Source organism: Argopecten irradians, chromosome 8, assembly GCF_041381155.1.
Source record: "Argopecten irradians isolate NY chromosome 8, Ai_NY, whole genome shotgun sequence".
NCBI lineage: Eukaryota > Metazoa > Mollusca > Bivalvia > Pectinida > Pectinidae > Argopecten > Argopecten irradians.
The window spans coordinates 7,459,493-7,474,061 of record NC_091141.1 but is presented as its reverse complement, the minus strand read 5'-3'; the positions used below and the strand labels follow the sequence as shown (position 1 = coordinate 7,474,061).

Here is a 14,569-nt window from a genome sequence, read left to right as displayed (position 1 = left end):
GTGCATCTCATTTAACTTATCAAATTCAATTTCGTTTTGTAATTGTGGAACTTTATGAAGGGAATGGGTAGAAATAAATGGCTACAATAGATATGAAACAAATGGTTTTCGCCATAAGTAACTCAAGTCAAGACATAACACTAACAAGAATATGACGATGTGGAAAAATAAGACATGATCACGTGATAAAATTAGCTGACAATACATGTGTTATAACTGTAGAAAAGTCAGTATAACACAAAACCAAAATACTGTCTGGTCAACGTAACAATGGAAAGAAAGGAACAGAACAAGTTAATAATACATATATATTAGATATGGATGAGATGAATCTGGATGGTTACCGAGAGACGCCATTTTGGTTAGTTATTATTTTGGAAACTTTTGCTTGAAGTATCTCAACATTTTCGTCTAAGAGAAAGATTCATCGTCAAACAATAACAGTTCTACACTAACGTGATATGATATTCTTTGGGGTGCGGCTATATGATTTGTGTAGTACTAAATTAATATGATATGATATCCTTTCGCGTGCGGCTGTATGATTTGTGTAGTACTATTTAATATGATATGATATCCTTTCGCGTGTGGCATTATGATTTGTGTAGTACTTTATTTAATGTGATATGATTTGTGTAGTACACATTTAATGGGACATGATATCCTTTGGGGTGCGGCATGGCACTGATTTAATGGGATATGATATCCTTTGGCGTGCGGCAGTATAGTTTGTGTAGTACAACAAATAACGAGTATTTTCTTCTATTAGATGTCCCAGGCACAGAATGGACTATCAATACCATTCTTCATATAAGTGATATTTTAATAATCATCATTCGAGCCGAGGTCGAGCATGATCTATTTCGTTGGATCTAGATCCAATATATCCTAATCATTAGGCATATTATATACATGTATACATATTTTAAGGTTTATTTGTGAATTTATGGGTCTATCGGATCAATTTCTGCCCTTTTATCGTTTTACTGACCCATGTTTATCATTCGAGTCGAGCAACATTGCGGTACCGAAGAAGGATAAAATGTGCCATATCCCTGTGTGACGTGTGTCAAAACAAAAACTCTGTAACAAGCCAGTGATGAAGGCGAAACGACGATAAGTAAAGCTGTATTAAAGTCAATGAATATTGATTGACCTTTAATCCGTTGTTCATAAACAACTAGAACAATGCCAGTGTAACGTTGAAAATGGACCCCCGTTGCGTTGAAAACTGACCTCAGGTCATTTTTCAACGTTAAAAAGTGACCCGAGCGTGACCGTTCAAGCACGTTATGTTCAAACCTTTATTAATGCAAAATGTCCATCAAGGGATTATACTATTTCAAAAAATGCTTCTTAAAAGATTAATTTGTTTAAATGTCTTAGCAAGGCAATTAATTTATTATTATTTTGAGTTACACAACAGTGTTCAGATCGAACTGGGTTGCATAATGGTATGGCGACACTCACAATTATCATTTCTCAATGCGGGTAACTTTAAATCGGAAAACAATACCATGTTATGAACGCTTTAAAATCATCAAAATACATTGTAAAACTCATCTCAGCCATTCCAAATCGTAATATTGAGGACCTTTGCCCCCCCCCCCCCCCTCCATTTACGTTTCATCTTCCTACGCCACTGTAATGACGGCTACATTTTTTTGTCTCTCGTTATAGACTCGCGCTAGTCTAGAGACTCGCAAAACTTTTTAAGTACTTAATGTAAAACAAATAATTAATTAAATACGAATTAATTGAAATATAAGGGTTGAATCTTGCTTAAAGTAAATCTAAGAAACACAAGCCTACATCGAGATTGTATGTGAGATATATTTACACTACAATGATGCGGATGTGTTGTTTGTGTATTGTATTCTCGGATGTTTGTACATACTAGATACAATACATCTTTGATACCGCATGGTTTACTTTAACTGTCGTTTTACCAATCCCTGGACTACATAAATGTCATAGTAAACATGAAAACAGTCCAGGAGAAAAAAAGGGCAATTACAGGTCTGCAGAAACTTTCTATGAAGGTTTACAGAGAGCAACGCTCAACTTCACAACCATGTTCGATTGTTTTGATGTCTCACATGTTGTCGCACACAGAACCTTCAGTTTTCCTACGACATATACCAGGGAAGGATATAACGATAGTAACCCCTGGAGTATCGAGGACGTGTAGAGCTTGGCGTGTTTATGTATCATAATTCCAGCTGTTGACATTCAGGGTCTGATTCAACTGGATACTTCTGGGTGGTATATCCATAAACATCGTAATAATACACAATGATAATTCCACAAAGTAAAAAAAAAATTGGGAAATTATTTACGTAACATTATCTTAGCAAAGGTCAAAAAACGTTTTCTAATTAAGGGCATGGTTCATCAATGTCGGATCACGATCATGTAAAGAAATAAATGGATGTTTGTTTAGATAGATATCCTACGGCGAATTCACTTTATTCTACACCTCAGCAATCTATGGAGAAGTTAATCACTCTCAACAGGTATGCATTAACACAGAAATCATTTACAAACACGGCCAGTTTAGGACACTGCACATCTGCATCCAATAAACCAGTCTACTGTCACTCCAGAAGTGTATATGGAGTAATATATACCTTAAGTTAATTTAAACTTCCATTATCAGTAAACAAATGTACAACCTTATGATCAAGTTTTCAACACAACATAATAATAATGACTTGTTTATTTTTTAAATAAAGTTACTTGAGATGCACAGTGGCCGAAATTGCATTTAAAATTACATTTAGATTTCGTGTAGAGAATACTAGAGATTGCAATCATGAGAAAATATGAATTTAAGTACAAAGTGAACTTCATTATCGGCCTGTTCGTAATTCTACCATAATTATTATACTAAGAAATACTAATTATATATCATCATTTATCTTCAAACCGGTATAGTCATTGTATAAAAAAATGTTTCTTTTTTTAACTTCTGATTTCAGTATTGATTTTTTTTCAGTGTATGCTTTATGGCCTAAGGTTTGGGAAAGTGAATCTAAGTACATGTAGATAACATATGACAAATTTGGAGTGGGTTTTTACATCGACAGTCTTCAAAATACTGATAAAAATAGCATGGCTACATGATATGCATTATCGTGATCCTTATGTTGGGTCTGGTTCCTTAAAGATGCTCCACCGCTGACGAACGGTATTTTTTCACTTTCAAAAACAAGAGCAGACGATTTAGTATTTTTCTTCAGTTACAAAAGTTACTTACTTTACACCATTACCACCATTGAAAAGTTAGAGCTTCTAATTTTACTTAAAGTTTAAAATATGAAAAATAATTAATTGCATCCCGAAAAAATTCCGTGACACTATATCCTATATGGAATGAAGAACTGATTGCGTATGCACCAAAGGCGAAATAACTATTTCATATTATATTTTGTGTTAATTAGGCATATATATACACGATTAAACACCAATTATTGTTCAAATGATGAATATCATTTATGCTCTGTCGGCGTTGGAGCATCTTTAATTAGTCGTGTTTATCAATTACGGTGTATAAATGGATCTATTATCACCAAGGACGTACAAATACTGATGACACTTATAAAACGTATTTAATTTAAAATCAATAATTATCTTATCAGTGAAATCCGATTAATTATCCCATATGAATTGCCCCAGGATTAAATGACAGCTTGACCTTGCCATACGATCATAATGCTCTAATAATAAGTATTTCTAACGTTTGCTTTATTTCCTGTATTTATAAGTAGCTGATGTCCTCGGATGCCCTTGGGCCAATGTTATGATTAATAGACTTAGCCGTGCACGTAATGCGCTAAACGGATGTACACACATATATATATATACATACACACATGTAACATATGTAACGAGACCTTGTGTATACATATGTGTATATTTATCTGCAAAAACAACCTACTGTACCGGGGATAGAGCGACTAACATAGTTGTGAAGGTAAGTTTGATAGGGTAAAACGTAGATAGAACGTATGGAAAAGACTATAGTTATGCTCAGTGTTTAAATATAACCTCATACATAAGCTACTGAAATGTGAACGGTTCACTGGCATATGGGGGTCGTATTACAGCGTGAGTCGAGATACAAAGTTATGGTACGATACATACACGTGTGTCAGACAAATGTGGATATTCTACTGAAATGGTAAGTATAAAATGTTTAGCCTGAGTTTCTTCTAACCCCGTACACCAGACGTAGACTTACAAATAATTAAATATAAGTTTCCTCAAACATCAGACGTAAACAGCATGGATTTGGTTTTGTATTGGACTCTTCATGCTCCCACCAAAGCAAGACGAGTGCTTTTTCTAGTCTGTGTTGGCTACAATTTTTGTTCTAGAAACTTATTGTTGTAGACTACATGAGGTACATACACATTGTCGAGACAGTGGAATTTGACCCCATGTGTACGCCATATGTAATCTCTGACACACACTTGTTTAATCTGTGTCCGCATGTCGGTGGTGTACAGATATCAATTAGGTAAAAGTAGACTCATATTTTTCTTGGTCATCTGACCCGAAGGGTCAGGATGACCTATAGTCATCATGGTGATGGCAAAAACTTACCTGAAATGCCTGAGATGGTCCCGACAAAGTGTTGTTATTTTTCGGGTCGATCCGAAATCCAAGATGGGCCGCCACAGCCGCCATCTTACTCACAAATAAATATTTTTTTGATTCTTCTCAAGTCGTTTGCATTGAAATGATCCTGACATGGTCCCGACAAAGTGTTGTTATTTTTCGGTCGATCCGAAATCCAAGATGGCCGCCACAGCCGCCATCTTGAAAACACATTTTAAACTTCTTCTCAAGTTCTACCGGTGCGATTTGGCTGAAACTTGCATGAAATGATCCTGACATGGTCCCGACAAAGTGTTGTTATTTTTCGGGTCGATCCGAAATCCAAGATGGCCGCCACAGGCGCCATCTTGAAAACACATTTTGAACTTCTTCTCAAGTTCTACCGGTGCGATTTGGCTGAAACTTGCATGAAATGATCCTGACATGGTCCCGACAAAGTGTTGTTATTTTTCGGGTCGATCCGAAATCCAAGATGGCCGCCACAGCCGCCATCTTGAAAACACATTTTAAACTTCTTCTCAAGTTCTACCGGTGCGATTTGGCTGAAACTTGCATGAAATGATCCTGACATGGTCCCGACAAAGTGTTGTTATTTTTCGGGTCGATCCGAAATCCAAGATGGCCGCCACAGGCGCCATCTTGAAAACACATTTTGAACTTCTTCTCAAGTTCTACCAGTGCGATTGGCTGAAACTTGCATGAAATGATCCTGACATGGTCCCGACAAAGTGTTGTTATTTTTCGGGTCGATCCGAAATCCAAGATGGCCGCCACAGCCGCCATCTTGAAAACACATTTTAAACTTCTTCTCAAGTTCTACCGGTGCGATTTGGCTGAAACTTGCATGAAATGATCCTGACATGGTCCCGACAAAGTGTTGTTATTTTTCGGGTCGATCCGAAATCCAAGATGGCCGCCACAGGCGCCATCTTGAAAACACATTTTGAACTTTCTCAAGTTCTACCAGTGCGATTTCGCTGAAACTTGCATGAAATGATCCTGACATGGTCCCGACAAAGTCTTGTTATTTTTCGGGTCGATCCGAAATCCAAGATGGCCGCCACAGCCGCCATCTTGAAAACACATTTTGAACTTCTTCTCAAGTTCTACCAGTGCGATTTGGCTGAAACTTGCATGAAATGATCCTGACATGGTCCCGACAAAGTGTTGTTATTTTTCGGGTCGATCTGAAATCCAAGATGGCCGCCACAGTCTCCATCTTGAAAACACATTTTGAACTTCTTCTCAAGTTCTACCGGTGCAATTTCGCTGAAACTTGCATGAAATGATCCTGACATGGTCCAGACAAAGTGTTGTTATTTTTCGGTCAAATCCGAAATCCAAGATGGCCGTCACAGCCGCCATCTTGAAAACACATTTTGAACTTATTCTCAAGTTCTACCGAAGGGATTTGGCTGAAACTTGCATGAAATGATCCTGACATGGTCCAGACAAAGTATTGTTACATCTCTGGTTGATCCCAAATCGAAGATGACAACCATGACACTATGTATAATTAAGTTCCTATATTTAAAGACCCTTGGGCCTCTTGTTTGAAATAAAATTTGTTGAAAGAAATTGAAAATGATCCTGACATGATCCTGACAAAGTGACACCATATATAATTAATTTTACTATTGTCAAGGTAGTCAGATGACCGTTAAGGCCCTTTGGGCCTCTTGTTTACTGAAGGTGATGGCAAAATTTACTCACAAATAAATATTTTTTATCTCGTTAAAACATTATAGCGTCTTAGTTAAAAACTAACTAACATAGATGTATATGGGCCATATATTACAAGTATAAATAGAGTGTCTACATTATACTGTACGTCATGACATGATAATGATCGATTCCTTAACTTTAGCTTGATAGTATACAATGATAGATCTCTGTGGAGGGATATATCCACAGGGACCTGGCACGATTTTTTTAAACTAACAGTATACATATTATAGTATCAAGGGTATGAACTCGGCGGTCGAGGAAAACGGACCTATTTGTTTAAAACCGTGATTATTTTAATAAATTGGTTCTATACAACATTGACGGATATCTTACCTTAAAGATAAATAATTTATCTTTCCATTGAGTGCTTGATGAACAAAATTGGCCAAGTATTGACGAAGTTATGGCTTGATGAATCGGGAAATTTACGAAAAATATGCCAGGTAGACATTTCCCTGTCCGGTCGAAATGTCGTCTCGGCTCTAATGGGCACCTCAAAAACCAAGCCATAATCACAAAATCTACGCTTGTGGTGGTAAACAGTACCCATAACTGGTCATCCACAATCTCCTTTGGAGGTGTCATGACCCGTACTTTGTAGAAACTTCATTTAAACATCGTGTAGCTCACATACTTTAACCGTCACCGCCATGTTCATTTGTTCTTCGGAACGCTTCTCGAGTTTACCCAAAAGCACAACATTACATAATTTGCATAATGTAGTCACGATATGTAAAGTCGAGAAGCGTTCCGAGAGAAAAATGAACATGGCGGTGTATACTGTTGGTTAAAATTTTTCGTGCCACGTCCCTGTGGATATATCTATAATAATGTCCCCACTGAAGAGTTATCTCACTGATAGTGTACAATGATAGATCTCTGTGGAGGGATATATCTATAATAATGTCCCCAGAGTTATCACACCAAGGTCTTAATTAATCAAGTCATAATCTACCTAATTTTAGTGCATCGTATTTATTTGTATATTAGGTATTTGTTTAGTATTCTATGTTAAAAATGTATGCATTCATTTTCAAGCTATGTACATGTATCGTTACTCGCCTCTAATATCACAACACAGTGACGTCAAATCCTTCCTAATGCACAGGGATCAGAGAATTAGTTACAGATTACATAATCATGGACCCACCAGGGTGCCCTAAGACCATTTTAGACGTTTTAGAGGTCTAGATAAAAAAAAACGATAAAAATCATACTCTACTAGGTACTATATATATACGAGAAGGGTGGAAACTCACAGACTCAAAATGTCTAACCCGCCTACCTTTAGCGGTTATAAAAACACATTTCTAGTACATCGTCATAAAAACGGTTACTACCGCTGGAAAAGCGACAATTTTCCTTTCAAAACACATCTATACAAAGTGCCGTCATTAAGACGATATAAGCCCCATTTTGACAAACATCTTGAAAATCATCTAATTAAAATTTATACTGTCTGTGTGGTCAATGTATTTCACCAAATAAGACAAACACACACTAACCGGTCACATTATACTGAAAACGAGCGAACCAGTCGTCCCACTCCCTTAATGCTGAGCGGTAAGCAGGAGCAGAAACCACAACAGTTTTAGACTATTGTGTGCCTTGGTCAGGGGACAAAACCCAGAGCCTACATCATAGAAACGAGCGCTCAACTAAAGGCCAAACGTGAGGAGATGTTAATGGAGACGTTAGGAAAAATAAAGGAAGAACATCACAAAATAAATGAAGTTCGGAAGATGAGAAATAAGACGACCCCAAATAGTCGCATCTTGCGATGCAATGTGAATTCTTACACCTACCTTCAATGCGATTTTACTAATACCTTTAACGTTACTCATTTTTAAAACAAGTACTCATTGTAATTTACACCATTACATAGTCCCCCAAACGCACCCCCAATTGCAACAAATCTGAATAAAGTGTGCACTATATGCGCAAAAATACGGTAATACAAGGCTATTTTCAGAGAAATTGATTTGGCAGTTATCATGACTGTATGGCATCCCTTAAAATTTTAAGTTAAAACCCCCATTTACCAATTTTCAATGAATTGCTGACGAAAAAATGAAAACAGGAAGTTTGCCCAGCGACAATCTTTTAAATTTTTTATCATATTGATCAGCATCCCTTAATACCCCTATATACTAATTTTTATTGAAAAACAGAGATATAATTTTTTATTGAAAGAATTAGCCCAGCGGCCATCTTGGAATACCAAAAATCTTTACAAAAATGTTTTAATGTTGTTCGCCATCCCTTAAAACCCCCTGTAGACCAATTTTCATTGAGATCGGAGATCGAAACCTGAAGATCAGAAAATGAGCCAGCGGCCATCTTGGAATAGCAAAATCTTTACGAAAACCTTTGCATGTTGTTTGCCATCCCTTAAAACCCATACATACCAATTTTCATTGAGATAGAAGACCGAAACCTGAAAACAGGAAGTGGGCCAGCAGCCATCCTGGAATACTAAAATCTTTACGAAAATGTTTGCATGTTGTTCGCCATCCCTTAAAACCCCTACATACCAATTTTCTTTGAGATCGGAGACCGAAACCTGAAGACAGGAAGTGGGCCAGCAGCCATCTTGGAATACAAAAAATCTTCACGAAAATGTTTTCATGATGTTCGCCATCCCTTAAAACCCCCATTGACCAATTTTCATTGAGATCGGAGATCGAAACCTGAAAACAGGAAGTTGGCCAGCGGCCATCTTGGAATACCAAAATCTTTACGAAAACCTTTGCATGTTGTTCGCCATCCCTTAAAACCCCTTTATACCAAATTTCATTGAGATAGAAGACCGAAACCTGAAAAAAAGGAAGTGGGCCAGCGGCCATCTTGGAATACTAAAATCTTTACGAAAATGTTTGCATATTGTTCGCCATCCCTTAAAACCCCTACATACCAATTTTCTTTGAGATCGGAGACCGAAACCTGAAAACAGGTAGTGGGCCAGCAGCCATCTTGGAATACCAAAAACCTTCACGAAAATGTTTTCATGATGTTCGCCATCCCTTAAAACCCCCAGAGACCAATTTTCATCGAGATCAAAGACCGAAACCTGAAAACAGGAAATGGGCCCTGGCGGCCATCTTGGATTTCCGGTTGGGGAAAAAAAACCTTTATGCACAATCCCACACCCTAATGAATATGTATGTGAAGTTTCGTGATAATCGGCCCAGTAGTTTCTTAGAAAAGCTGCGGAAACCCGTGCGGCGGAAGAAACCAGAAGAAATAAGAATAAAAATGATAATAATAATAATAAGAAACGGAGCAAAAACAATATGTCCCCCACTTCGTTTGGGGGACATAAATATACCGTAATATTTAGTATTTAATACTAAGAAGTTCTATCCCCCGGCGAGACACACCGTAGTCTATAAAATGCTATCGTTGCTCCAGCTTAGTGCTCAGCGTAAAGCGAGTGGGACGACTGGTGTGACCGGATGAAGTGTGCTATACAATGTACGTTGCTTTATTGCAAGTAGATATATCACAAATATGACTGTCCCCAATAAACATCACATCCAGAGGAAGGTTATTTTTTATTGTGACGTTAAAGTGGTATTTCTTGTAATTTCCACCATCACAAACTCTCATAAAACATACAATGTGTGACCATCACAAACTCTCATAAAACATACAATGTGTGACCATCACAAACTCTCATAAAACATACAATTTGTGAATATGGATCCTTGTATATCATGCTTCAGATCAATGAAAGCACCAAAATACTATTGACATAGCGGAAAATGTCACATGAAATATTCCACGTTTTGAAAGAACCGCCAGAGTCAACGCCATGTTCCAAACTTTCGGGTAATATCGGAAAACCGAGTTGAATCACTTGACCGACATCGGCGATACCAGTAAAGATCTGAATAGATAGGAACAGTTCGGATATTTCCGAGCTATTCTAAAGGTGTACTCGTAAAAAATCAATACTTTAATTTAATTGTTTAACAACTTTGCGATTACGAACTTTTCAAAAGTCGGTAAATATCGAAAGTTTAAAACTTAGAGAGGCGGAGAAAAATATGTAGAACACTCTAAATACTTTTTCTGTGCCAAAAAACACAACAAGTCACAGACCATACATATTTAAGCTTTCGTACAAATTTATTTTTACTTCTTTACTAATGTTTCAACACGAATGCATGATCACTGAAAGTATCTCATCAAAATGATATGCTTAGCAGAAAACACTTATACTATCTTGCACCTGAGTATTTAGTACAAAATAGGCGACATTTCTAACGCTGTTTGAAAAATAAATATCGATTTTTAATTAGAGGTAAATGGGAATTATTATAAATTAAATGTCATCCATGGAATATACCCAGAGTCGTTAATTGTACTTGATGTTAGATCTGAAACACGACAAAAAGAAATAAATTTTGTCAATGGACAATAAGATGAATATGGTATTGTATGTTTTAATAAAATACCATTACTTTTGTATGATTTCAGATGAGAGAAAATTGACGGCAAACACAGAACATTTGACTTGCCATACATAACAAGATCGAAACCAATCTCCATCCTTTTTTTGGTGACGTTGTACATGCTGGCGTCATATTAGCTTGACTGTCATGCCAAGCACCTGCTCACAATCCTCAGTGTGAACAAGGTGGAGCATCATGGGTAGTTTCCTGGGGCATGCACTTCCGGGAACTTTCTTCACCATCATAGCGTTATGGTGGATGGTAAATATTGTGTATTATATCAACAAAGCGCGATGGACTGGACAAACATACACTGCAAAATCCAACTACGCGCTGCATAGACAAACTTCATCTATTCCTATTGAAGCAATTTTTAAAATCGCATTTGCATTCGTTGGAATTCTGGGAGAATTCGTTTGGGCACTGAAGTATGATTTCGGATTACCTGTTGGGAATGCTCAGCATATGACAATGTTCGCCTTTTTTGGCATCTCTGGTCTATGTGATCTGGTTGCTCACTACAAAAAGAGTTTTGTGCCATCCAATACCGACTATGTTGCTATAATTTTGGCGTTCCTGATAGAGGCGCTTTTGTTTAATTTCCATCTACGTGAGCGGTCCTCTCTGGACGTTACAGTACATACCCTTTTAGTGTATACTATCCTATCCAACGCAATTCTTACTACGGTCGAGTTGAGGATGATCAACAACTCTTTAGTTAGTCTGGTCAAAGCAATGTCATTGCTCGTGCAAGGCACGTGGTTTTGGCAAATAGGATTTATTCTGTACAGTCCGTCACGTCTGCCATCCCAATGGCACGCTGAGGAGCAGGAACACATATTTCTAGCCGTTTTGATATTTGTGTGGCACATTGCTGTTGATATTGCTGTTCTGGCTGGGACTGGTGTCATAGTAACCATGGTACAGAAAAGACTTTTTTACGAAACTAGCGGCTATAGAATGGTAGATAGATCCGATTCCCAGTATTCCAGGACTATGTTCTTAGGTAAAGAGGAGACTTTGACAGACGAGTCGGATTCGAATTAAAGAACTTAGAAGTGTTCAGTATTCTGGAAGTTTTAATATTTTTATATTAATTTGTACTTTTTATCATTTTGTTTTAAACATGATTAATCGAAAGATATATGTAACCAGATTATTTTCTGTTAGTACTTCGTAATCAGAATAATCTGAAAAGTGAATCTGCTGGTATCATATACAATGATATGATGTTATAACTTAAACAATAGTTTTAAAGCATCTTCTACTTTATTTATTGCATTTGACGTAATGGTGTCCAAACATTTATTTGATTTAATTAATCCCTTTACTTTATTTCTGTAATATAATGTACTTTAAAATAATACACATTTTTAAGATATGCATCAAAAGTATTTCTGTAAATAAAACATTATATAATTATATTGCATCGGGAATGTTCTCCTGAGAATGGTTACTATACCAAGAAGTTACTGAAAAACAATAGGTGACGTCTGAAAGTTCATTCAAGAGTGTACAAATGCTTTATACATATACAATGTAATAATTTTACAATAAGCTCACCTTGACACTACACACCATGTAACACCAAAAATATTATTTATTATTATCTTTATTTCCTCCCAAATTGAAGATTACATAACGAATGACATTTAACATGAAAACAGTCAAAAAAATAGCAAATAGATATTTAAAATATATGAACAAATTGAAGTCTAATAATTAGTAATTAGTTGGGATTTAATCGTAGCAATAAAGATCACATGCTTTTAAGAGTCTATATAAAAATACATTTCCTAATCTAAACTCCTCTAAATCACTTTTTAAAAAATCAAAGGCAAACTCTTTACCCAATATGGTGTTGCACAAATAAAATCTGATAAAATATGAAGTGATGACATGAATTCTTATCCAAAATTGTTTACCAAAAAACATCAGTACTCGTCACGACTTTCGCTATTTTCATCACAATGCAGAATAATATGGATAACATGATCATGATCGTGTGAAATGTATGTGCTGTATTGATGTCTCGTGATGACATGCACTTGAAATAATCACTGTCAAAATCAGACGTTAACGATCGGCAGCAGCATGCTGGTTATAGCCATCAAACATTCATCATAATCATCACCATTCTTTACCTCATCCAGTTTGATCAAACAAATGTAAGTATGTGATTGGATAAAAGGAGTAAAACAAAATGTCATAAAATCAGTTTCTCTTATCTTTTTATATCAAAAACACAATTTCATTAAGTCGGTTAAAGTGAGATACTCGCATACTTCATACTTAACAACAACGAAAACGACAACGAAAGCAACAATAACAACAACAACTACGTTCACATGGTAATGAGCGTTGATGAAAAAAAATCATGAAATATACTTAAGTAATTAGATACGCATGAAGGAATGACAAGGCTATATACCACGAAAGAGGGCAATTTTTTTCAAAATAAATGGAAAGCGTTTTGCTATTTTAAATAAGAAAAACCAAATTATGAAGAATCATTCGAAATATATTCTATTCATTCACTTCTACCAGACATCAAACATCATCTTAATATATAACGATCATAGTTATCAAAGTTATTAAAGGGCTGAAAAAATGACGAAAAAATTTAAAGAATTAGTATTTGTCTTGAGATACAAAAGTTTCTTACTTTTTCAACATTACCGAAAAATTTGAACTTCTATTTTTACTTCAAGATGAAAATAAAAAAAAAATTAATTGTATCCCGAAAAAAATCCGCAGCACTATGTCCTATATGGAATAAAGTACTGATTACGCATCCCCAAAAAGCAAAATTAATCATTTCACTTTATTTTTGTGTTAATTAGACATATAATTATAAATACACGATTAAACCCCAATAATTGTTAAAATAGTGAGTATCGTTTATGCTGTCGGCGATGGAGCATCTTTAAGTAATTGATGGCTTAAACAAATAAAAATCACGGCTAGATGGACAAAAACAACGATGAAAACCTTGGTAGAGGTTCTAGTTGAAATGAAACATACAGCCTAAGGGTCAGGGACATCGACGCCATGTATGAAAGGTCTTGATCAGTCAGATGAACGGTACGACTGCTATTTGTTTATCTCTTCTTCCACTAAAACAATAATTTATATATCTTGGGAAAACTACAGTTCACCACAAGCCAACACCGTCAACATGTTATTCTAGTTTATAGTAATAGTAATGTCTAGTTTATAAAATCCAATACTGCCGCCTGATTGATTTGAAATTTTTAAGTACATACTTCAGCTGGCGACCACGGGACCACGAGAAGCGTTTAAATGACGTTTGAGAACGACGTAATTAGTACCTTCTGAGCGTTTACCAGCGAGATACGGAAGGTAATAGAAGCTGATGTTCCTAAAGAGTACGTAAATCTAGGTTTACTTCAGAAAAATAATAAAGCCAGTACACGAAAGACAAGACATGACAAAATATTTTTTGTCAGGTTATCCCCCTTGATACGTTCAGCCAGTGAATTCTGGTACATTATGTTATGTTATTGTCTAGCAATTAAAATAAAAGAAATTACAGATTGGAATTAATAGAATTATTTAGCTGTCATTCTTGATGACCAGCGATTATCAAAAGATCACTACAAAATCTTTTTTGAAGACAAAACATGTTAAAATCGTATGTGTTGTTATAGTATCTTATCCCGAGGGTTGTTGATGAAATGTTTACTCTGATAATTACCAAGTATGTGTGTATTGGTGACAGCGGTAACAGAAGTGTCTTG

At 36.1% G+C, this 14,569-nt stretch overlaps 1 protein-coding gene across 2 annotated transcripts; it reads left to right on the top strand.

Annotated features, from left to right (window-relative positions):
- The first annotated feature begins 3,859 nt into the window (after positions 1-3,859).
- On the top strand, positions 3,860-13,025 carry LOC138329239 (transmembrane protein 45B-like). Of its 2 annotated transcripts, none has more exons than XM_069276072.1 (2): positions 3,860-3,976; positions 10,834-13,025. In XM_069276072.1, the coding sequence occupies exon 2, from the start codon at positions 11,004-11,006 to the stop codon at positions 11,853-11,855; it is 852 nt and encodes a 283-aa protein (XP_069132173.1). In that variant the 5' UTR covers positions 3,860-3,976; positions 10,834-11,003; the 3' UTR covers positions 11,856-13,025. The 2 variants fall into 2 exon arrangements, with proteins under 2 accessions (XP_069132173.1, XP_069132174.1); XM_069276073.1 differs by lacking the exon at positions 3,860-3,976 and adding an exon at positions 3,983-4,183.
- Positions 13,026-14,569: the final 1,544 nt, after the last annotated feature.

Excerpts from the sequence above, each read along its gene's own strand:
- LOC138329239 (XM_069276072.1), top strand. The coding sequence starts at position 11,004 with ATGGGTAGTTTCCTGGGGCATGCACTTCCGGGAACTTTCTTCACCATC.